General features: G+C 45.3%; 1 protein-coding gene across 1 annotated transcript in view; it reads right to left on the reverse strand.

Annotated features, from left to right (window-relative positions):
* Positions 1-23,127, reverse strand: part of OTUD4 (OTU deubiquitinase 4) — a 99,313-nt gene extending 76,186 nt beyond the window's left edge. Inside the window, exons 1-2 of the mRNA XM_077476980.1 lie at positions 22,596-23,127; positions 3,437-3,520 (exon numbers count right to left, since the gene is read on the reverse strand). Coding sequence (XP_077333106.1) covers positions 3,437-3,520; positions 22,596-22,748 — 237 coding nt within the window. The 5' untranslated portion in view covers positions 22,749-23,127. The remainder of the gene's footprint in view (positions 1-3,436; positions 3,521-22,595) is intronic.
* Between the last annotated feature and the right edge of the window lie 557 nt (positions 23,128-23,684).

A 23,684-nucleotide genomic window follows, 5' to 3' on the forward strand; every position in this document is an offset into this window, starting at 1 on the left:
GCAGTACCCTGAGTTTTAATGGGCACAAAACACGTGCATTTGCTACATGCACAGGGGTGTCTATTAATGGCACATGTACACATCTGCAAAAGGAAGCAGTTTTTTTGTGCAGTGCAGGAGAATAAGCGATTTTCCAAGCATTTTCTGCACCTGTCATGAACAAACCCTCACATGGGTGCTGAGCCCTGTACAGTGTGAATAGACATTTATCTTTATGTAGTGCTGAACTGCATGCATGTTGACACCAGTTTGTTCCTTGCTCCATCTGTTAACCACCTGCCATATGAAGCTTCAATAAAAAAGGGATTTTTATCCACCTCAACCTGGTGTAGACAAAAATCCTTAAACCGGCCATGGCAGCAATCCATTACTTTAGGTTTTTGGGTTCAGATATGATTTGACAACTTAAAATGATTGTAATTTTTTTTTAATATATATATAAAATAAATAAATAAAAAAACATGTTATACTTACCTGCTCTGTTGCAGTGGATTTGCACAGAGCAGCCCAAATCATCCTCCTCTTGGGTCCCTCTTCAGTGATCCTGGCCCCTCCCTGCTGTCGAATACCCCTACAGCAAGCAGCTTGCAATGGGGGCACCCGAGCCAAGTCCCAGCTCCCTGTGTACATTCAGACATGGAGCAGCGGCCCGGCCCTGCCCCCCCTCTCTCCCAATTGGCTGAGACACAGCAGCAGCATTGGCTCCTGCTGCTGTCAAAGTTAGTCAGCCAATCAGCAGGGATAGTCTAGGATGGCCAAAAACACTCGTGGACATGGCTGGCTAGAGAGGGGCTCAAGTAAGTATTAGGGGGGCTGCTGCACAGAGAAGGCTTTTTATCTTAAGGCATAGAATGCCTAAGGGCCGGTTCACACTGCGACGCGAGGCGAGGCGACACGGCTCGCCTCGCTCCCGCAAGTCGCCCCCATTCAGTGCTATGGAACCGTTCTGAGAGGAGCGACTCGAGTCGCTCCGACTCAGAAAAAAGGTTCCTGTACTACTTCGGGGCGACTTCGGGGGCGACTTGCATTGACTTCTATGCAGAAGTCCTCTGCAAGTCGCCGCTGAGGTCCGTGCAGGTCGCGGCGAGGCAAGTCGGAGACGCCTCGCCGCGCATCGCTGTGTGAACCGGCCCTTAAGATAAAAAAAAAATAAAAAAAAAAAACCTTCTGCCTTTACAACCTCTTTAAGCATTCCTATGTTTCTGCTGTCAAAGTCCCTCTTTTGCTGCAACGCATATTTACACTAAAGCAGGAACTAGGCTTGTTTGTAAACAAATCCATGCAATCACTATGGCTCAGCAATGCAACAAAGTAACTAGCGCTGGAAACTTGGTTTGTAAAAAATTTTTTGTTTTTGTTTTTTAGTTAATCCTTACAACATCAGGAAAGCAGTGGCAGCTCAAACACTAAGGCTCCGTTCACACAGGGGGCGACGCGAGGCGACACGACTTGCCGTGCCGCGACCTGACAAGTCGCTCCCGTTCTGTACTACGGAACCGTTCTAAGAGGAGCGACTCGAGTCGCTCCGACTTAGAAAAAAGGTTCCTGTACTACTTTTGGGCGACTTGCATTGACTTCTATACAGAAGTAATTTGCAAGTCGCCGCTGAGGTCGCGGCGAGGCAAGTCGTGTCGCCTCGCATCGCCCCCTGTGTGAACCGAGCCTAAGGCTCGGTTCACACAGGGGTGACTTGTCCAGGCGACTACGCCGCCTGACAAGTCGCGCTCCGTTCTGTACTATGGAACCGTTCTAATAGGAGCGACTCAAGTCGCTCCGACTTAGAAAAAAGGTTACTGTACTACTTTTGGGGCGACTTCAGGCGACTTGCATTGACTTCTATACAGAAGTCGTTTTGCAAGTCGCCGCTGAAGTCGTTTACAGGTCGCGTCTGAGTCGCGCTGCAAGTCGTGCCGTCCCTGTGTGAACCGAGCCTAAACATACCTAAATCTACTCCCACCCCCATTCTAAGCTTATTCTGTCTACCCTGTGAAAGTAAAAGGTCTATACATACTTATTCTGAGAGAGCTCCAGCCCAGACACATGATTGGGTCCCAGCACCGGCTTCAGTGTAGATGAGAGATATCAGACGGCCCATAGTAAGTCTACGGGTAAGGTCCCCACACTGGCAGTTTCAGCCATTGTGGGCGATCTCTTCATTGAAGCAGCCGCTGCAGAGATGATGTGACCGGTCCAGATCACCCTCAGACTAGGTACGTATAGACTTCTTTTCTTTCACAGGGTAGATAGAATAGGCTTAGAATGGGGAAGAGGGCAAAAATGGAGCATTAGTCTAATTGAAAAAGTTACAACAGTCCAGGATATGCCTCAAGAGGCATTAACAGGACCCTTATGGTCTAGTGAGAATGCCATAGCTATGACCGTTAGATAAATTAACAGCTCTTATTTCGTTACTATAAAGCATATGAATTTCTATTGTATTTTAATAAAATGTTCTCGCTACTTTAATATAAAAAAAAATACATAATAGATATATACATCTATATCCATCCTTTCTTGTCATTCCCTATATAGGCCTCAACTAAGATGGCCTCTCCACATAGACGTTTAATGAAATGAAGGCGCACACATGCTCCGAACACAAGCTCTACCCTGCCCCCATCTATTAGGTCCCTTTCACACTGGGGCAGCGCGGTCATCGGCACTAAAGCGGCGCTATTTTTAGTGGCGGTATTTGGGCGCTAGCGGGACGGTTTTAACCCCCCCACTAGCGCCCGAAAAAGAGTTAAAACCGCCTGCAAAAATTCAATACATAGTAGCCCATTATGCATTACCTTTGCAGGGAAACAGAGGGTTTACTTCCTCTTTAAGTCTTCCATAAATAACAGCAATGTTTCAAATCCAAAGCTCTCTCTCAAACCAGAAGCTTTTTCCTCTTGTTTTAAGGCCTTGTTCATAAAAGTCATAAGAAAAGTAACTTGAGTGTACACCTGTCAGAGCCATGTTTGCCCACATGGGATGAACACGTTTTATGCACCTACATTGGGGGAGTGCTATTCATTTCATCTTCAGCTGCACAGTAACAGCCACTGCTCCCAATTTGGCATTTGTGCAGGTGCATGTCCCCGAACTTATACTGTCTGCATTCTGGGACATGCACCGGCATTTCACATGGCCGTCAAACTTGGAATAGCAACTGCATCTGTGCAGCCGCCAATAGACATGAATGGGACTGCCCACACGGATGTACAAAACATCTGAGCATCCCTTGCAGGCAAACTGGGCCCTTGTAAGGGTGTACGTTTAATTACACCCATGTAAACAAGGCCCAAGTCTAAATTTGTTCATCTTAATCATACAAGTTTACTTCTGCACAAGATAAATATTTCCACAGCAACATTTCTGCCAAAGAATATTGGTCATAGATTAAAAAGTTGCTTGCAGCATCAAAATTTATGAAAATGAAAATTTTACTTACAGCTTCAAAGAGGGTCCTGTTCTCACGCAGGTACTTTATACAGGATTTCCTGATTTCCAAATGCCGTGCCTGAGAGTGCAAAACCTATGAAATGAGAACATACAAAAAATTAACAGTATACACTGCATATATTACATTTCAGCAAGATGAGAAGTGGGAATTCCTTGGAGCAGAGGTGGGGTATATAAACTATTTAACTACTTGAGCGCAGAAGATTTTACCCCCCCCCCCACCACACAGTGTTTTCTTTTGGTGGTATTTGATCACCACAGGGTTTATTTTTTAGTGATATAAATTAAAAAAAGGATTGACAATTTAGAAAAAAAAATATTTTGCCTAGAATAAAGACGATTCTCTCAATTCTCGTGGCGCAACAGCTTTCACATTACACAAAAAAAAATTGGGCTAACCGTACTTTTTTTTTCTTTTTTTCTAGTCATTAAGGTAAAATAGTGTCTGGAGTTCTATCTTCTCACTGATACAAAGGGCCGGATAAAAGGCAAGCAAAAGGCTGCATCCGGCCCCCGGGACGGAGTTTGGAGACCACTGATCTAAGGCTCTATTCACACCATGGTGTACCGTTTTTGGAGATTCTGCCTGCAATTTGGAAATGCCACAAATCGCGGGATGCCCTTTTGAACCCCATTACTTTGAATGGAGGGATGTCCGACTCCCAGAAGAAGTACAAGAACTTCTTTTGGGCGCCCCGTGATTCTGTTTGCACGTTTTTACTGCCATTCGGACGAAAATCGTGGCAGAATCACACCGGGATTTGATGCCGAAGTAAAGGGGTTTGCAAGGGCACCCCGCAATTTGCAGTATTTCTGAATCGCTGGCAGAATTGTGGCAATTCTGCCTGCAAAATAGAACATCATGGTGCGAACGGAGCTTAAGGCCTCATTTCCACAAAGAGGATCCGCTGCCTCAGTCCGCTGACTAAGCGGGAGATCTCTCCGTTGATCTCCGCTGAGCCGGCTAATGACAGGTCCCTCTCTGCTCACTGAGCGGGTAGGGGCTTGTCGAGCGCCGCTGGTTTCTATGGAGTGATCGAATGAAAACGGACAGCATGTGCATTATCACCCGGGTCGGATGTCAGCAGGCATGTCACCGCTGACATCCGTCACTCCTTAGACCAGCATGGAGCGCCTGTTCAGGTCCTGACAGTGTGACCTGAATGGTCCGACAGTGTCAAAGGGGCCTAAAAGAACCAAATGATACAATGTTTATAGTTATCGTTGAACAAAGTTGATAAATATTTTCCGGGAGACAAAAAAAATAAAAAATTCAGGGGGGCTGAATAGCAATCGCCATTTTATAATGCTTAATCATTCAGTGCATTTTCTGTTTTTTTTGGCCCTCTGAAGATCAGCACAGATTGCTTTTCAGAGGTCGCAATTGAGTTAGGTGGTGTTGTGTCACCTCCTTGTTGCCTGTTTTAACCCCTAAAAGCCAGCATGGCATGCAGCTGCGGTGCAGTTATATTCACCTAGGCAGAACTTCACCCTCCCCAAATGCAACGGGGGCATCCTGGAAACACGGAGGAGAGAGCGAAAACTAGTGATTTCAAATCCGTGGGTCACTGGAGCAGCTGCAGGGGTGCTCACAGCTCAGCAACCACATAGTTAAGTACAATGACGACAAGGAAGAGGGGAGAGTGTCCTGTGTTAGTTCATCTTACATTTTTTCTGTAAAAGGCAACACTTCATGGCCTCATGCACACTGTAGCTCAAAATGCCTGTTTTACAAAAAAAAAAAAAAATTATCAAATGCTCCTCTGTTAGCCTGTGTGTCCATTCAAACGTATTTGGAGGAAGAAAAAAAGAAAAAAACGTGCCTAAGCCCCAAGCATGTTTAGAGCATGAGCATTAATTTCAATGGCTGGAATTAATATTCTGGCCAATGAAATGAATAAACGCCCAAGTGCTTGATATGCCTAAACGGCTTTGCAAAAAGGCGGTTTGGACGTGTTTTTGAAGCCTCATTTCTGCTACCAGGAGAAATAGTTTAAAAGAGCTGGGCAAACTGGTGCATTGGGCCCTAATGTTATCTGAGCTGTTATGTAAGCTGCTGTGTATTTCAATTGTAGTGGTTCCAAGAGACGGTCAGATGGAACAATAAAGGACTTCCAGCAGTATTCTCTACAGTGTAGAGTCACATACATGCACCAATATAGTTCTATGGAAATAGGTAATAGCTGTGGAATTAGGCGCCAATGTTAGCCCTCTGGCTCCTGATCATTTATAGAGACCAGAAGCTGTATTTGACAGGTCATTCTCTGTGTTGGGAGCAGTCAGTAAATGTGCTCTTGGCAGAAAAGCCTCAGCTGCCCATTGATACATACTGTATGTGCAGTATGGGGGCGATGAAGCCCACCCTCCTTGCCTCCGCACATATGCATTACACAGGCAGAAAGAGGTTAAGAATCAGTAGGCCTATTTAACATGGGCCTAGCTGTGGATTGCATTGTCAGCAGCGGCAATTCAGCCACCTCCAGTATGCCTGTTGGAAGAGGGATTGCACATTCTATTATCACCACACTGAAGCTGTGGCAGTAATGGCAATATGCATGAGGCTTGTCTGGTGGGTAATGCTTGGTTTTGACAGCAGCTGAGACCAGAAAAAAAAAAAAAAAAAAAAACACACACACACACACACACACACACACACACACACACACACACACACACTTTAACAACCTGATTTTGCCAGCCGACAGTGCTCATAAGTTTGCATACCCTAGCAGAATTTATTATGTCTGGACATTTTTCAGAGAACATGAAAGATAAAACACAAACATTTTTCACTTGTGGTTCTCGATTGGCTGAAGCCATTAATTATCAATCAACTGTGTTTACTCTTTTTAAATCATAATCACAACAGAAACTACCCAAATAAAGCATGATCAAAAGTTTACATACCCCAGTTTTTAAAGGCGTTGTAAACCCTTTTTTTTTAAAAGTCATTGAAAAGCTTTGATTAACCACTTCAGCCCCGGACCATTTTGCTGGCTTAAGACCAGACCACTTTTTGCGATGCGGCACTGCATCACTTTAAACTGACAATTGAGCAATTGTGCAACGTGGCTCCCAAACAATTGACGCCCCTTTTTTCCCCACAAATAGAGCTCTCTTTTAGTGGTATTTGATCACCCCTGTGGTTTTTATTTTTCGCGCTATAAACAAAAATAGAGCGACAATTTTGAAAAAAAAAAAAACGCATTATTTTTTACTTTTTGTTATAATAAATATCCCCCCAAAAATATATATTATATATAAAAAATAAAATTTCCCTCAGTTTAGGCCGATACGTATTCTACATTTTTTTCCCCCCAAAATCGCAATAAGCGATTATTGATTGGTTTGTGCAAAAGTTATAGCGTTTACAAAATAGGGGATAGTTTTATGGCATTTTTAGTTTATTTTTTTTACTAGTAATGGCGGCGATCATCAATTTTTATTGTGACATTATGGCGGACACATCGGACATTTTTGTGACCATTGTCATTTACAGCAATCACTGCTATACAAACGCAGCGATTCCTGTGTAAATGACACTGGTAGTGAAGGGGTTAACCAGTGTGTGGCAGTGTAGGGGTTAAGTGTTCCTAGGGGCGTGTTACTAACTGTTGGGGGCTGGGCTTTCTTTTACTGAACACTGATCTCTGCTCCAATCACATGGAGCAGAGATCAGCGTCACTTGTTGCTAGGCAGAACGGGGAGATGCTGTTTACAACGGCATCTCCTAGTTCAGCCACCCCATGAGACGATTGCAGGTATGCCTGCGGCAATTGTGTCCACGGGACCCGCGACCGGACTCACGGGGGTCCCAACCGGCACGCGAGCGCGCCGGCGTGCTCGCAATGGCAGGGTGGCAAATTTAAAGGGACGTACAGGTACGCCCATTTGCCTGCCCGTGCCATTCTGCCGACGTACATCAGCGTACGCCGCTCGGGAAGTGATTAATAACAACCACCCTGTGATATTTACCTCCACTGTGTAGCTCTTTTTGCACAGAGTGGCCCCGAACAGTCTTCAGTGGCTCTCGCAGCTCCTCCCCACATCAGATAATCTCCGCTGAGAAGCAATCTCCCAGGGGGGATACCTTGTTGGCATGCTCCCAAGTCCATCACTCAGCTTCCATAGCTGCTGAATGTATGACTCGACCCCGCCTCCTGCATCATTAGATTTGATTGACAGCAGCGGGACCCAATGGGTGCGCTGCTATCAATCTATCCAATCAACTCCAGGCAGAGGGACAGCGTGTCCCCGTCGGGTAAGGTTCCAGGGCTCAGGTAAAACAGGAGGGCTCGGTCACTGGCAGGTGTTTTTTCACCTTCATTCACAGGATGCATTAAGGTGAAAAAAGCACAAGGGTTTACAACCCCTTTAATGCATCCTATGCATTAAGGTGAAAAAAAAACTTCTGGACGCTGACCAGCGCCCCGCCAACCCCCCCCCCCCCTTTTACTCACCTGAGCCAGTTTGTTCCCATAGCGGAGACACGCTGTACCTCTCTGCCCGTTGTCTCAGCTCTTGTTTGGATAGATTAATGGCAGTGGGAGCCAATGGCTGCACTGCTGTCAAGCAAATCCAATGACGTGGGCGCCGAGTCCAGCATTCTGTGTGAATGGACACAGAAGCAAGACTCGGGCGCGTGCCTTCACATGTCTTCACCTTAGGAGAGCCTTCTCCAAAGAGGTGTGGGGAGGAGCTACCAGTGACTCCAGGGGACCCCAGAGGAGGCAGATCAGGGCCACTCTGTGCAATACAAACTGCACAGTGGAAGTATTATTGTGGTTAAGAAAAAAATAAAAAAATAAAAACACGAGGGTTTACAACCCCTTTAATACCGTGCATTCCCCACTTTAAACATCAATGGCAGCTTGAAGTCTTATGTGGTATTTGTGGATGAGGCTCTTTAATTTTCTCAGATGGTAAAGCTGCCCATTCCTCTTGGTAAAAAGCCTCCAGTTCGTGGAAATTCTTGGGCTGTCTTGCATGAACTGCACGGTTTGAGATCTCCCCAAAAGTTATTGAGGACAGGAGACAGATGGCCACTCCAGAACCTTCACTTTATTCTGCTATAGCCAATGACAGGTCGGCTTGGTCTTGCGTTTTGGATCGTTGTCATGTTGGAATGTCCAAGTACGTCTCATGCACAGCTTCCTGGCTGATGAATGCAAATATTCCTCCAGTATTTTTTGATAACATATGGCATTCATCTTGGCATCAATTATGAACAAATTTCCTGTGCCTTTGTAGCTCACACATCCCCAAAACATCAGTGATCTACCTTCGTGTTTTTACAGCAAGTACCTTTTATCATAGGCCTTGTTGACTCCACTCCAAATGAAGCGTTTATGTTTGTGCCCAAAAAGCTCAATTTTGGTCTCATCACTCCAAATGACTTTGAACCAGAAGGTTTGAGGTCGTCTCTGTGCCATTTGGTGTATTATAAGCGGGATACTTTGTGGAATTTGCGTAGTAATGGCTTTCTGGCAATGCGACCACGTAGCCCATCTTTCTTCAAGTGCCTCCTTATTGTGCATTTTGGAACAGCCACACAATGTTTTCAGAGAGTTTTGTATTTCCCCTGAAGTTATTTGTGGGTTTTTCTTTGCATCCTGAACAAATTTCCTGCAGTTGTGGCTGAAATTTGGTTTGGTTTCAACAGAACCCGTCATTTTCCACCTTTTTGATGAGAATTTGAACACTGCCGATTGGTCTTCTCAATTCCTTGGATATATTTTTATATCCCTTTCCTGTTTTATACAGTTCAACTACCTTTTGACAATTCCCGGATGATGTCCCCACCCATTATGTCACAGTCCCAGAGGATGCTGGGACTGTGACATAATGGGTGGGGACATCATCCGGTGATGTCCCTATATATAAGTCACCGCGTCCCTGTCATTGTGAGCAGAGACAGCGACGAGGCAACAGCTCCTGAAGAGAACAGAAGACGGCGACAGAAGACCGGGCCACCGCTTGTAAAAGAGCTAGAAGGAGGCGTGGTGGCCTGGCAAGAAGAACCGAAGAGGGGGGACAAGACCCCCCAAAGTCGGAAGAAGAGGGCGGCAGCGAAGAAGAAAGCCAGGCTCCTCTGCTAGTAAAAGAGCTAGCAGAAGATGGCGGAGGAGTCCGGCGAGAAGACCCCCGGAGCTGTGCAATAAACTATTTTAACCCTTGTGTGTTTTTACGTTTTTTTCACCAGATGAATGGGTAGGAGTACATTGTACCCCATACTCATTCACATAGGGTGGGAGGCCCGGATCCGGGGGCCCCCTTATTAAAGGGGGCTCCCGGATTCTGATAAGCCCCCCTCCCGCAGACCCAGACAACCAACAGCCAGCGTTGTCGGGAAGAGGCCCTTGTCCTCAACATGGGGACAAGGTGCTTTGGGGTGGGGGGGCCGCGCAGCCCCCCTCCCCAAGGCACCCCCCATGTTGAGGGCACGCGGCCTGGTATGGCTGGGGGGGCGCTCACTCGTCCCCACCCCCTTTCCTGGCCAGCCAGCGTGCTCGGATAAGGGTCTGGTATGGATCTGGGGGGACCCCATGCCATTTTTTTGGTGTAGGGGGTTCCCCTTAAAATCCCTACCAGACCTAAGGGCCTAGTACACTCTCGGAGGGGGAACCCACACCAAATTTTTTTTAAATAAATTTGGCGTGGAGTTGCCTCTTGAGAGCTGATAATTCTGTGAGAGTTCCGTATAGACTGAGATCCGACTTGGAGGTGACCTCCATTGAAATCAATGGGTACCGGTCGCCTACAAGTCGGATTGAAGTAGAACAGGAACCTTTTCTGAAGTCGGAGCGACTTCAATAGATGCCCTCCCAGAACTGGACAACAGTGCTGTAGCCTTCTTTTGGCTATAGCGCAGTCGGAAAGCGAGAGGCAGATTCGGACGGCTGACAAAAGCCCAGGTGCTAGGAAGCAATTTTTAGTCTCCATGGTGACCTGGCACCTGGGATTTGTCGAGCCACAAATAAATTATGATGGAAAAGCAAACAGTGTACTGAAAACTCAGTTGGACACGGCTTTCGTGTTCATGATGAAATTAGTAAAGCAAAGAGATACAGCGCGGAAGGAAAGAGAAAAGGAATCAATGAATTAGGAACAAACACATCAAATCACTAGTTCAGTTTGAGCAAATCAGAGTTTGCAACAGGTCAGCCAGTTTCCTGAAAGACAAACTACCCGACCAGAGAGTTCAGATTCACTTAAGAGAAGCGATCTAATCTTCAGGGAAGCCATAAACCCTTTACTTTTTCACTAGTCGCTTGTCGTTTACAGGAAGCTGCACTCTATTCTGAGACATGGATTATGAATCCCTATGGCTGTTCTCAGGTCAACTGTGCATGGAACCCAAGAGTGAAAACAGTGTTGCACAGTACGCTGCAAGAAAATGCAGTATGTCTGCATTTTTCTGCAGTACACAGCAAATCACTGCTCCGTTGTGTGAATGAGGCACATAGGACACAGTTTTCAACGTGCCCTTGTGATAATCCACACAATCAAGGCAGGTTAACGCAGGTCACGGCACATAGTGAGAATGTGCCCTATAGTGTTGCGAATGAGCATGGGAAACTAGTGGGTGAAATGGAAGGTGTCCTATTAAGAGAACCAGTCACTTTGCACTGAATTAGCAAAAAGTGATGTTTTCTTTAAGACTTTAGTTATCCAAAACCCACCGTCAACCGAATCAGGTTTAGTGCAGGGGTAAAGCAACCCCCGACACGGGTGCCACAAGCTTCTTTTGCCAGCACTCGACTCCCTCCCCATCAGCAGAGCAGGGAAGTGTCAGTGAGACACTAATGCATTCCAAATTCAGAATTCCCCATGCTGCACCTGCACTGAAGGGGAGGCACTGCGCACCCCACACATTGTAAAAGATGGGAAACATTGTTTGGTTCTCTAACTTTACTGTAGCTGCAACCGTCAGCTTTTGTGATGGGGGAAGAGATTGAGTGAAGTTTTGGTGGGGGGGGGGGGGGGGCGTCCCTGTTTCCAGGAGGACGACGACTGACATTGGCCAATGCTATAGCCAATCACAGTCCTGCTAGCCCCGTCCACCATATTGAGGAAGAGGACTCTCTTGGTTGTCACTATCAATCTCAGAAAGAAGGGATTTCACTGTGATTGAGAAAAACACAATCAGGTGACAGTTTGTGGAATTACTGTTGAGCTTCTGGGAACTTTGTTGAAATCATTCCCGAACCTTTGCGTCACTTACTACTGAACCCCTTGCACTCTGTGTTCCTTTAAGTCACAGCTAATATTCAGTGCAATGAAAAAAATAAAAAAATAATAATCACACCCAACGTTTGCTGCTGCGTACAAACCTTTTCTCTGCTACTGGGCCCCAACTTATGCACACAGGCCCACTGCTTGCAAAAAACGCCCCTAAACCCGAGCTCATCCTTGCACATCCATTCCAGATGCTTGTATGTGACATCACATACAAGCACATGGGCTGGATGTGAGAGGTAAATCAGCAGGATGAGTGTGCAAGGAAAGGTAGATGTGTCATCTCTGCTTCCTTTCACCACTCTGCACATCACACATATCATAGATGAGAAGATGGTACAGCGATGGAGCAGATGAACAGAAGGGGTTCAGAGGGGGGGACAGAAAAAGCAGGAGGGTGCCAGCAATGGGGCAGATGTGCAGGGAGGTACAGTGGTGGTAGAGATGAGAAGGGGGTTCAGCAGTGGGACAGAAGAGCAGGGGGGGGTACATCGTTGGGGCAGATGAGAAGGAAAGGGGTAGAGCAGTGGAGATATGAAAAAAGGTGTATTGGTGGGGCAGGAGAGCAGGGGGTATAGAGGTCCCCCGGCAGCTCCTGCGGGTCCTCCCCACATCCGATAACCCCCTCGGAGAAGCGCTTCCCCAAGGAGGGGTTACTTTGAGGGTGCACTCCAGAGTCCAGCATTCGGCATCCATAGAGGCCGAATGCACGACACGGGCCTGGCTGATCGCGTCAGAGTGCAAGATGTTCATTTCTCACTACTACTCAGGTAGTTTACAGCATTTACGTTATAAAAAACCCTTTTCGTTATAGAGTGTGTGAAGTTTTTTCATCATAAGATCGGCACGCTCAATTTCTTTGAAAACATTTTTCGTGCTCAAAAAAGCATTCCTACCGCTTGAAATTTTCCTTATTTTGTTACAATCAAAAACCTAAAATGTATTTTACTGGGATTTTATGCGACAAACACAAAGTGGCACATAATTGTGAAGTGGAAAGAAAATAAATGGTTTTAAATTTTTTTGACAAATACATATCTGAAAAGTGTGGCGTGTATTTGTATTCAGCCCCCCCCCCCCCCCAAGTTAATACTTTGTAGAACCACCTGCAATTACAGCTGCGAGTCTTTTTTGGGGAGGTCTCTACCAGCTTTGCACATCTAGAGAGTGACATTTTTGCCCATTCTTCTTTGCAAAATAACTCAAGCTGTCAGATTGGATGGAGAGCATCTGTAAGCAGCAATTTTCAAATTTTGTCACAAAGTCTCAATTGGATTTGGGTCTGAACTTTGACTGGGCCATTCTAACATGAATATGCTTTGATCTAAACCATTCCATCGTAGCTCCGTCTAAGTTTAGGGCCATTGTCCTGCTGAAAGGTGAACCTCCGCTCAAGTCTTTTGCAGACCAACAGGTTTTCTTTGAAGATTGTGCTGCATTTGGCTCCATCTCTCTTCCAATCAACTCTGACCAGCTTCCCTGTCCCTGCTGAAGAAAAGCATCCCCACAACAGGCTGCTGCCACCACCATGTTTCACGGTGGGGATGGTGTGCTCATGGTGATGTGCAGTGATAGTTTTTCGTCATACTGCACTTTTGGTTTTAGGCCAAAAAGTTAAATTCCGATCTCATCTGACCAGAGTAACTTCTTCCACGTTTGCTGTGTCCTCACACATGGCTTCTCGTAAACAGGACTTCTTATTGCTTTTTTTCCCCCAACAATGACATCTTGCCACTCTTCCATAAAGGCCAGATTCGTGGAGTGCTCAACGAATAGTTGCCTGTGGACAGATTCTCCCACCTGAGCTGTGGATCTCTGCAGCTCCTCCAGCGTTCCCATGGGCCTCTTGGCTGCTTCTCTAATTACTGCTCTCCTTGGCCAGCCTGTCAGTTTAGGTGGATGGCCATGTCTTGGCAAGTTTGCAGTTGTGCCAAACTCTTTCCATTTTTGGATGATGGATTGAACAGTGCTCCATGAGATGTTCAAAGCTTGGGATATTTTTGTTTTATAACCTAACCATTCTTTAAACGTCTCTGAGGGCTTCACAAAACAGCTGTATTTATACTGAGATGAAATTACACACAGGTGGACTCCATTTACTAATTAGGTGACTTCTGAAGACAATTGGGTCCACTAGATTTTAGCTAGGGGTATCGCAGTAAAAGGGGGCTGAATACAAAGAAACGCCACACTTTTCAGATATTCATTTGTAAAACATTTTGAAAACCATTTATCATTTTCCTTCCACTTCACAATTACGTGCCACTTTGTGTTGGTCTCGCACATAAAATCATAATAAAATACATTCAGGTTTTTTTGGTTGTAATATGAGAAAATTTGAAAAATTTCAAGGCACTGTGCAACCATCCCTCCCTTATTGGCCTATACACGATAAGGCCCCTTTCACACGGACGGCTGTTCTGCCGCAGTTTAGCATGTTTATTTTTTTCTGTGAAATTCAAGACTCCAGGCACAGCGATCAGCTGCATTTGTACAGTGCAATTACATGCGTTTAGGTGCGTTTCTGTGCAGTTGCGTTCAGCTGCAGTTATCTAATATAGTCGTTCCCATAGCAACCCTTTTTTTTCATTTTTTTTTTTGGTCCCTTGAATCCCTTCTCACGCTGCTATCCGCAGTTGACACAAAAGACTGCAATTACCTGCAGTTATGTGCATATAGCTGCGCTACATCGCACCTAGACGCATTCAATTCTATTTTTTCTATTCGCACCGAACCGCATGTAACGAAATCGCGGCTAAACGCTGTGTGTGAATGGGGCCATAGGAAAGCATTGTGTGCTTTTAGCTGCGGTAGAAAACTAGAAAATCCACAGCTAAAAGCACCATTCTATCCGTCCGTGTGAAAGGGGCCTTAAAGTGTGTTTTTCTGTAAAAAAAAAAATAAAAAAATGTAATAAAGGAGTTAAAGTGGTTGTAAACCTCAGCCTTGAAATATGAACAAAGCATATCCCTCTATAGCAGCTTTACAACCAGGTGTGCTTTGGCAAAATGCCTAATAAAATTGATCAAGAAATAAATAAATAATTGTATACGAGCCAGCAGGTGGATCAAGCCTGCCTGTTACACAAAGTCACAGGTTTTCATTATTTACCATTATGACTTTCTAGACACTGGCATCCTAACAACCAATTACATCAGTAAATGAGGAGGATGTCTTGCTTCCCCAGCATCTTTGTTTGACCCTCTCCCTCAGCACTGGGGTGATATTAGCCGACTATGGTGTCCATTTATGAAGCAGTGATCCAGAGGATCGCCGCTGATCACAGCCCATAAACAGTTTATGAACCAGAGATAATCGGGGGAGAAGAGTTTGAACTTGTTCTCCCGCCGATTATCTCCGCACACTGAGAATCCTCATTGAATGACACAGTAACGGCCAGTTTATGAAGCTGCGATCTGAGCGCTACACTGGCGATCTGTGTGAGAATTAACACTCCCTGATTCACCAACTCAGAGGTGGAGAATCGGGGAGTGAAGAGGGAATGTGGGGGGGATCTGAGGAGGAAAGAGGAAGATAATTAACTTCTTTATGCCTCGTTCGAACCCCCAACAATGTAACCATGTCCATATATATATATATATATATATATATATATATATATATATATATATATATATATATATATATATATATATATATATATATATATATATATATATATATATATATATCTATCACATATACACATCTATATATATTTTGTGTATATACATGTATATATAATGTCTGTGTGTGTATACATGTATATATTATGTAGGGGGACTCTTTATTTTACTAACATTAATCACACCGTGTGTCAGTGTATTGAGCTGTAATAATTTATCACTGCTTAATAAATTGACATCTCTGTGTATCAGTGAATTTCTAGAACTGTAATCTCGTAAAGTCTCACAAGATTCCAGTATTAGGAGCCGTTCTTCAGTTAGAAGCGTTTGTAGATCGATTCACCCCTCAAGGGTGAAGCGATCTACTCCGCTTTATAAACTGGCATACAGAGGAGAAAGCTCTCCTCTGAATGGCGGAGAATGAAGCAGTGAATAGATTTCTTTATGCTTTATGTAAAGCTTTTAGAATAGTTTTTACATTTTAGAATGGAGTTCCTCAAGACTATCCATAATTTTAATTGGCGCCTTGACCGAAGAAAGGTTGAGAAACACTGTTCTATTGTGTATAGTCACAATTAAGAGCAATACGTGTCATTTCTGTCTGCTGCTTTGCTCCTCTGCTATTAGCATGAATCAACAAGTATTCCTGATACCAAGAGAAAAAAGGTGACGGGGAGAGACCTCCCAGCACACAGCCTGTGTTTAACAGCATCAGCTCTGTTCCTGTGTGCTGTGTTAAGAGGGTGTGCCGTTCTCTCCAATCAGCTCTCAGAGCTCTCTACTGAGCCCTGCAGAGTGTAACTTCAACTTTCTGACAGCTTAGACAACCTTAATAAATTCTGGACTTTGTATGCAAGGTTGAAGAGAAGACTGCAGAACACAGGTAAAACTTATGAAAGATTTGTTTGTTTCTCTGTGTATCACCAAAGGTCAATCACTTCACTGGGTATTTGTACAGATTTACAACCACTTTAAAAAAAAAAAAAAAAAAAAAAAGAAGAAAAGCTAAGCTGAAAGAATGTGGCTTGTCAACTACTGAAACTTAACTCTTATGATGAAAGCAGTACAATGTTTTGGAGAAAAAAAAATTGCAGAGAGCTGTCATAACCTAGAAACTGTTTTTTACTTTGGGACACTTTTGTTAAAGTATAAAAATTGTACAGGAACTATGGCATGTTTAAGACCTTCCTATACTAAGCATGTAGGTACAAGTACTATATAAGGATACCTGTAGCAGACAGGTGTTAAGTATTGCCACTGGCGGCTTAATACTTCATGAATAAACATTTGAAATTCTTTCATACACTTTCTGACATACTTAAGTGGAACTAAACCCAATTACATTCAAGGCATGCAGTGAACAATAAAATCAAATGGTGTCATAACTGATCACATGTGCAGCACCATGGCAAATGCAGATCAAAGAGGCCAAGGTGGCAGCTTCTTTGGCTGTAAAAGATAGGAGGGTTTAGTTCTGCTTCAAAGTAACATAACATACTATACTTGCTCTGCTCTCTAACGATCATCCTCGTCAGGTCCTCCGATTGCACCCTTTGCCCTGCTCCGCACAGTGTGCCCCTATAGCAAGGCTCTTGCTATGGGGGAACTTGTACATGCTGGCTCCCAAGCTCTGCACTGTTTCCATAAGATGCACAGAGCTGTATCTGAGCTAATGAGCTTTCGTGCACATTGCTTGATCAAAATCAGGCACAGCTATGTATTTGGGGATGGAGGGGGCAGTGAGGGAGAAGGTAAAAAAAACTTTTACCTTACAACTACTTTAAAGCAGTCTTTAGTCTCCTATACAACTTTGCTCCATAGCAATGCTTACCCTATATGCAACAACCTAGCTTTCTACCACTTTGTAAACCTAGGTCTTCCAGTCTGTATATTTCTCATTCAAACATCCGCAGAAAGCCATACAAGCATATATTTCTGCACCTAAGAGTACAGATGCTTGTGTAGAGCCGTAGCAGCCTGTACTCTAAATCAATGACAGGTTGCAGCTCTACACTGGTAAACACACATCCAAGGGTGTTCATGCATACAGGGGCACACAAGCTGTATCCAGGGATGCACATGTGTACGCTCGGGTATGTGGTTAACAGCGTATAGCTGCAGCCTCTCATTCATTTGTATAAGTGGCTGTATGCAAACACTTGAATGCGCGCCCCCCCCCCCCCCCCGGCACAGAAATACACTTGTTTTATTGGCACTCTGTGACCATGTTAATGAGCCCTTATAGAACATGCACAGTTGTGCAGCAAACATAACTTCACATCTCTGATGTGTCCTCAGCCATCTTCTTCCCCAGTTGCCTCTCTCTACATCCCATGCTATCCATTAATTTACTGAGAAAAAATGAGTCAATAAAAAAATATAGAAATGATGGTGTGATAGGCAGAGAACCGACAGTATTGGTAAAGGCAGATGGCTATATGTGCAGGGCTGGACAATTTCTGTAATGGTCTTCTGTTTTGGTGCAAGAGTGATGCACGTTACCAAGAAAACTGCTAGCATTGGGTATTCCTGCACTGTGGGCCAATGAGGCTTCCAGGAAGGACAAGCAAGTTCAAACATGGCACCGGCATCACAGTGTGGGGACTGCCAAAATGCCACAACTCATTAAAAAGAGAAAAGGAAAAATGTTCCCAATATTCATACTTACCTAGGTAGAGGCTGCATCTGTCCCCGCTTAGAACTGAGCGATCAAACATTTCCAATCACTCGGTTTTCAGAGCTCTGTGAGCAGAGAGCTGCAGACCGTCAGCCACAGCACTCTGCTCTTCCCCTTCTTCGCTCACTGGAGCCCTGAGCTATGGAGGGGGTCAGAGGGCCGTTTCAGGCTCTCAGCGGCTCGCTCGGCGGGTGTCAGTCCAGGCATTTGGCTGATCCAGACTCCGTGGTCGGGATAACACGGTGCCTGGACTGACATTGGTGGCGTCAGAGTGTGGACTTCAGTATGCTCTCTGTTGAAATTGGATCACAGGAGTGCAAAACTAATTGCACATCTGTGATCCATAGGAGAAGTACAGCCAAACGAGCTTTGGCTATACTTCTCCTTTAACTTATACAAGGTGAAAATCTGAGACAGTTGAGAAGTGCATTTAGTTTACTATTTTTTTGTTTTAATTTAGATTTCAGGCAGTATGTATGAGGACAAGATCAACGAGTGCACAAATACAATGACATGGTAGACTGTACCTTTAAAACAAGTACCGTATTTATCGCCATATACCACGCACTTTTTTCCCCCTAAAATCAGGGGGAAATCGGGAGTGCGTGTTATACACCGATCCCCCGCTGTTTCTAAATCTGCTGCACTTTTTTTTCTTTTTTAAAGTGTCACTTTTATTCCTATTGCAAGGAATGTAAACATTTCTTGTAATAGAAAAAAAAAAAAAAAAAAAAAAAGCATGACAGGACCTCTAAAACATGAGATTTGGGGTCAAAAAGACCTCAGATCTCATATTTACACTAAAATGCAATTAAAAAAAGTCATAAAATTTTATTTTATTTTTTAAATGGCTCTTTAAGAACTATGGGCGGAATTGACGTTTTGACATCAATTTCTACAATGTCATGGAGACGGGTGGGGGCCCATCTTCCCCTCACTCGTCTCCATGCCAAGGAAGTAGAGCTGCACGATTATGGCTAAAATGAGAATCAATTTTTTTGCTTAGAAGATAGATCACAATTCTCACGGCGCAACATCATCTTTCACATTAAACCATAAAAAAATTGGGCTAACTTTACTTTCTTTTTTATTCCTTGAAGTGTATTTTCTCCCAAAAATTGCGTTTGAAAGACCGCTAGGCAAATATAGTGCGACAAAATATTACATTCATTGAAATGTTATTCCTTAGGGTCTCTGCTAATATATATCTAATGTTTGGGGGTACCAAGTCATTTTCTAGCAAAAAATACTGATTTTAAAATGTAACCACTTGCTTACTGGGCACTTAACACCCCCCCCCCCCCCAATTTTCAGCTTTTGGCACTGACGCTATTTGAATGACAATTGCGCAGTCATACAACACTGTACCTAAATTACATTTTTATCTTTTTTTCCCCACAAATAGAGCTTTCTTTTGGTGGTATTTAAATCACAGCTGGGGTTTTTATTTTTTGCTAAACAAAAAAAAAAAGAAAATTTTGAAAAAAAGAAAAATCATGTTTAATAGTTTGTTATAAAATTTTGCCAACAGATCATTTTTCTACTTCATTGATTTGCACTGATGAGGCGGCACTGATGGGCTGCACTGGTGGGCACTGAAAGGCACAGTTAAGGCGGTACTGATGGACACTGATAAGGTGGCACGGATGGGCACTGGTAGGTGACACTTATAGGCAGCAGCACTGTCCAGGGACTGATTGTGGGCACTGATAGGCGTTACTGTGGGCAATGACAGGTGGTGCTGGTGGGCGACACTTGTAGGGGGCACAGAGGAGCTGGGGCACATCTCGGTGATCGGGACTGATGTTCCGCAATCTACCAGCTGTGTTGACATCACGTGATCATCTGTCATTGGCTGACAGCTGATCACGTGGTAAGGGGTCGGGATCGACCCCTTACTCCGATCTGTGATCCAGCGAGTCTTAGACTCGCTGATCACAGAGCGCGCCGCCTGTGCCCTTCAGGGGACGCGCAGGCCACTCGTGCATGGAGCAATGTCATTAGACGTCGTCCCAGCAAAGCAGGTCCGCGCTGTAGCCGTCATTCGTCTATAGCACGGATTCATAGTGGTTAAAGAGGGAGTAAAGCGAAAATAATACAAAAACAAAAAGACCTTGCGAGGCAAAGGCATAATGAGCTAGTATGCATAGCATACTAGCTCATTATGAATAACTTACCTGAGATGGAAGCCCCAGAAGTGATCTTCGTTGTCCTCCTCTGACGCCTCCATCTATCCCCGAGTATCGCGGCTCTGGCGCTGTGACTGGCCGGAGCCACCAGTAACGGCATGATCGCCGTTGGCAGTGGCATGCTCAGTGCGTTTGCGCTGCTGTCTTTTGCAAATATCTTCTAAACTATGTAGGTTTAAGAGATATTTCTTGTACCTACAGGTAAGCCTTAATCTAGACTTACCTGTAAGTAAAAGTGGTTTATAAGGGTTTACAACCACTTTAAGAAACAAGTGTCAGAAAAAGATTTAGACTTTAAAGAGGATTTTCCATAAAAAAAAAAAAAAAAAAAAAAGTCAGCAGCTACAAATACTGCAGCTGCTGACTTTTAATAATCGGACACTTACCTGTTCCAGGGTCCAGCGAATCGAAGCCCCGCTCGTCACCCCCTCCGCTCGGCGGCGCCGGCATTGCAACTGTGGGCACCCGGCTGTGGCCATGATAGGACACGCAGTCATCTGGGACCTGTCACATGTCCCAGATGACTGACAGGAGTGAGGGGGGCAGAGCTGAGCTCTTTCTGTGCTGAGGGGAAGTGATGTCAACAGCCCAGGCACTGAAGGAGGCAGACTACGAGGGACCCCCTAGCAACAGTCATTTAGAGGCGAGTAAAAAAAAAAAATTTTTTTTTAAGAAATTTTAATGATTTTTTTTTTTTCTGTGCAGCACCGCTTTAAGTGGTAAACTTCCTGCATTTACATGCGATTTAAAAACTTGGCAGACTGCATGGATTTTTTTTCTTTACACACAGAAGTTTCCCTGATCTAAGAAGGAAGCATTAGTTAGAATGTTACATTTTAAAAACTTGGCAGACTGCCTGGATGTTTTCTTTTGACAGCTGAGTGAGCAGATAAGAGAGCCTTCACACCAAGCTGCCCATAGTGTCGGTGGTAAAACGCCACTATTTTTAGTGGCATTTTACCGTCGGATTTACGGAGCATTTCGGCCGCTAGCGGGGCACTTTTACCCCCGCTAGCGGCTGAGAAGGGGTTAAAACCACCCGCAAAAGGGATGTTTTGCTGGCGGTATAGCTGCGCTGCCCCATTGATTTCAATGGGGAGCAGCGGTGGAGGAGCAGTAAACAGACCGCTCCAAAGAAGCCCATTTGTGGGCACCAATTGGCATATGTTGGGCATCAATTTTCACATTTGGATGGCCATGGGGGATGTACCTGGCCATCCACATGCTGGGGGGCTTCCCTGGTGGTCCAGTGTGGGTATCCGAGAGGGGGGGGGGGGGGGGGGGGCTGCGCTGATAAACAATCAGCGTAGAGTCTCCTCTACTCGTGTCTGTCAGACACGAGTGAGGAAAAGCCAATCACCGGCTCTTCCCATTTACATAGTCATCAGCCGTGATTGGACACGGCTGATCACGTGGTAAAGAGCCTCCGTCAGAGGGTCTTTACCGAGATCGGTGTAGCAGCGTGTCAGACTGACACACCACACCACCAATGGGCACGTGGCGGCTGTTATCCTGCAGGACGTCATATGACGCCCAGTCAGGATAACTAAACCACTGTCCAGCTGTCGTTCTGCTATAGACCGGGTGGGAAGTGGTTAAGGCTACAGCACTGATCTCTATGAATCTCATACAACATGTCCCCAGCTTTGCATTTGCTTCTGCAACATATCTCCAGCCAAAAACGTAGCATGTGCTCACCTCCTCTCAGAGAGACGCTTATGATCATAGTTTATGTGAGGGGAGAGCTGCTCTCAATTTGCCATCCATGTGGGTATGTGTCCCTGAGCACAACCAGTGCGAGTTTAGGGTCATGCACTAACAAGGATGTCAAATCGCAGCTGTGTCAAAGTGACATGAGCGGGACCGCCTGCACGGTGATGCATGGAACCCCTTTACAATCCCTGCAGGCAGCACAAAGCCCTCATAAGGGATTAGACTTAAAGTGGAGCTGCACATAAAAGGGAAAGTTCCACTATAAGGTCTCAGGTACTTTTGACAGGTACCCACTCCAACCGCTTAACCAATCAGAAGCAGAAGTTCTCGCCGCAGTCTTCTGGGACACATGACAGGTCCCAGAAGTCTGTGGGACCATTCACAATGGTCACCTGGCTGTGAAGCCGCAAGCTGTCACAGCCAAGTGTCCACAGTTAAGATTTCGGGCACAGACAAGGAGAGTAAAGCGGCTAAGGTGAGCACACCGCTGGATGGTGGGACGGGTGAGTGTTTATTAAAAGTCAATAGCTAGCTACAGCTGGTGTTTGATTTTTTACACAGGAGACTGGAGTTCTTCTTTAAGTCCAGCCCCGTTACCGAGACCCCCTTGCCCCTGTGATGTGGCCTTTACACCTGTTATGAGGTCTTAGTGTGAGCATTCCAGGACAGAAGAGTGCAGAGTAATAATAAAAGGGGGATTAGTACCTGCTCAGCCACTGCCCTGAACAGACACGATCCATCCTTAGCGATTTTCTTCCTGTACAGCCCCTTAGACCTCAGGTAAGTGTCCATGGCAGCCTCTTCCTTGCTGGCACTGCTGAGGGCAGGCTCTGTGCCCTTCACACGGGGCTCGTCCATTGCGGAGTGCTGAGTACAAACAAACGTGTCTCTGCTCTTCTCTATCTAACCCGCATGGCAGAAGAGCGGACAGGGGCCGAGTGGCAGGGATCGTCCTCCAGTGGGGGGCATGAGAGGGGCACATAGGGGCGCACACAGCTCCACGTGCAACGCCAGGTGCGTTTGACAGACAGGGCCCCCTGCTACTCAACCACAGCGGAGCTCGGCATGGCGGCACCGACCGCTACAACCAGCCGCTCACCTCCATTGGGAGGAAGGGCGAGGCAATGCGGCACCCGGCGGAGGGAAAGTACGAAGAAACGAAACAACTCCGCAACCAAAAGTTTTGTTTTCAGTTTAGAGCTGAGTGCGGGGATGGGCGAGAGGAGGGGGAGGAGCAGGAAGTGCTAATCATGAGGAGAGAACTATGGACATGCGCAGAACAAAGCTCACGTACAGAACTACACTTCCCATGTATACAGAGGCCTAGTCCTCATTACATACACAGAACTACACTTCCCATATATACAGAGGCCTAGTCCTCATTACATACACAGAACTACACTTCCCTTATATACAGAGGCCTAGTCCTCATTATATTACACATAGGACTACACTTCCAATATATACAGAGGCCTAGTCCTCATATTACACACAGGACTACACTGCCCATACATACGGAGGCCTAGTCCTCATTACATACAAAGAACTACACTTCTCATATATACAGAAGTCTAGTCCTCATTACATTACACACAGGACTACACTTTCTGTACATACAGAGGCCTTGTCCTCATTACACACAGGACTACACTTCCCATACATACAGAGGCCTCGTCCTCATTACATTACACACAGGACTACACTTCCCATACATACAGAGGCCTCGTCCACATTACATTACACACAGGACTACACTTCCCATACATACAGAGGCCTCGTCCTCATTACATTACA

The sequence above is a fragment of the Lithobates pipiens genome, unplaced genomic scaffold (genome assembly GCF_037356315.1).
Source record: "Lithobates pipiens isolate NorthernLeopardFrog02 unplaced genomic scaffold, aLitPip1_a1.2 Scaffold_13, whole genome shotgun sequence".
NCBI lineage: Eukaryota > Metazoa > Chordata > Amphibia > Anura > Ranidae > Lithobates > Lithobates pipiens.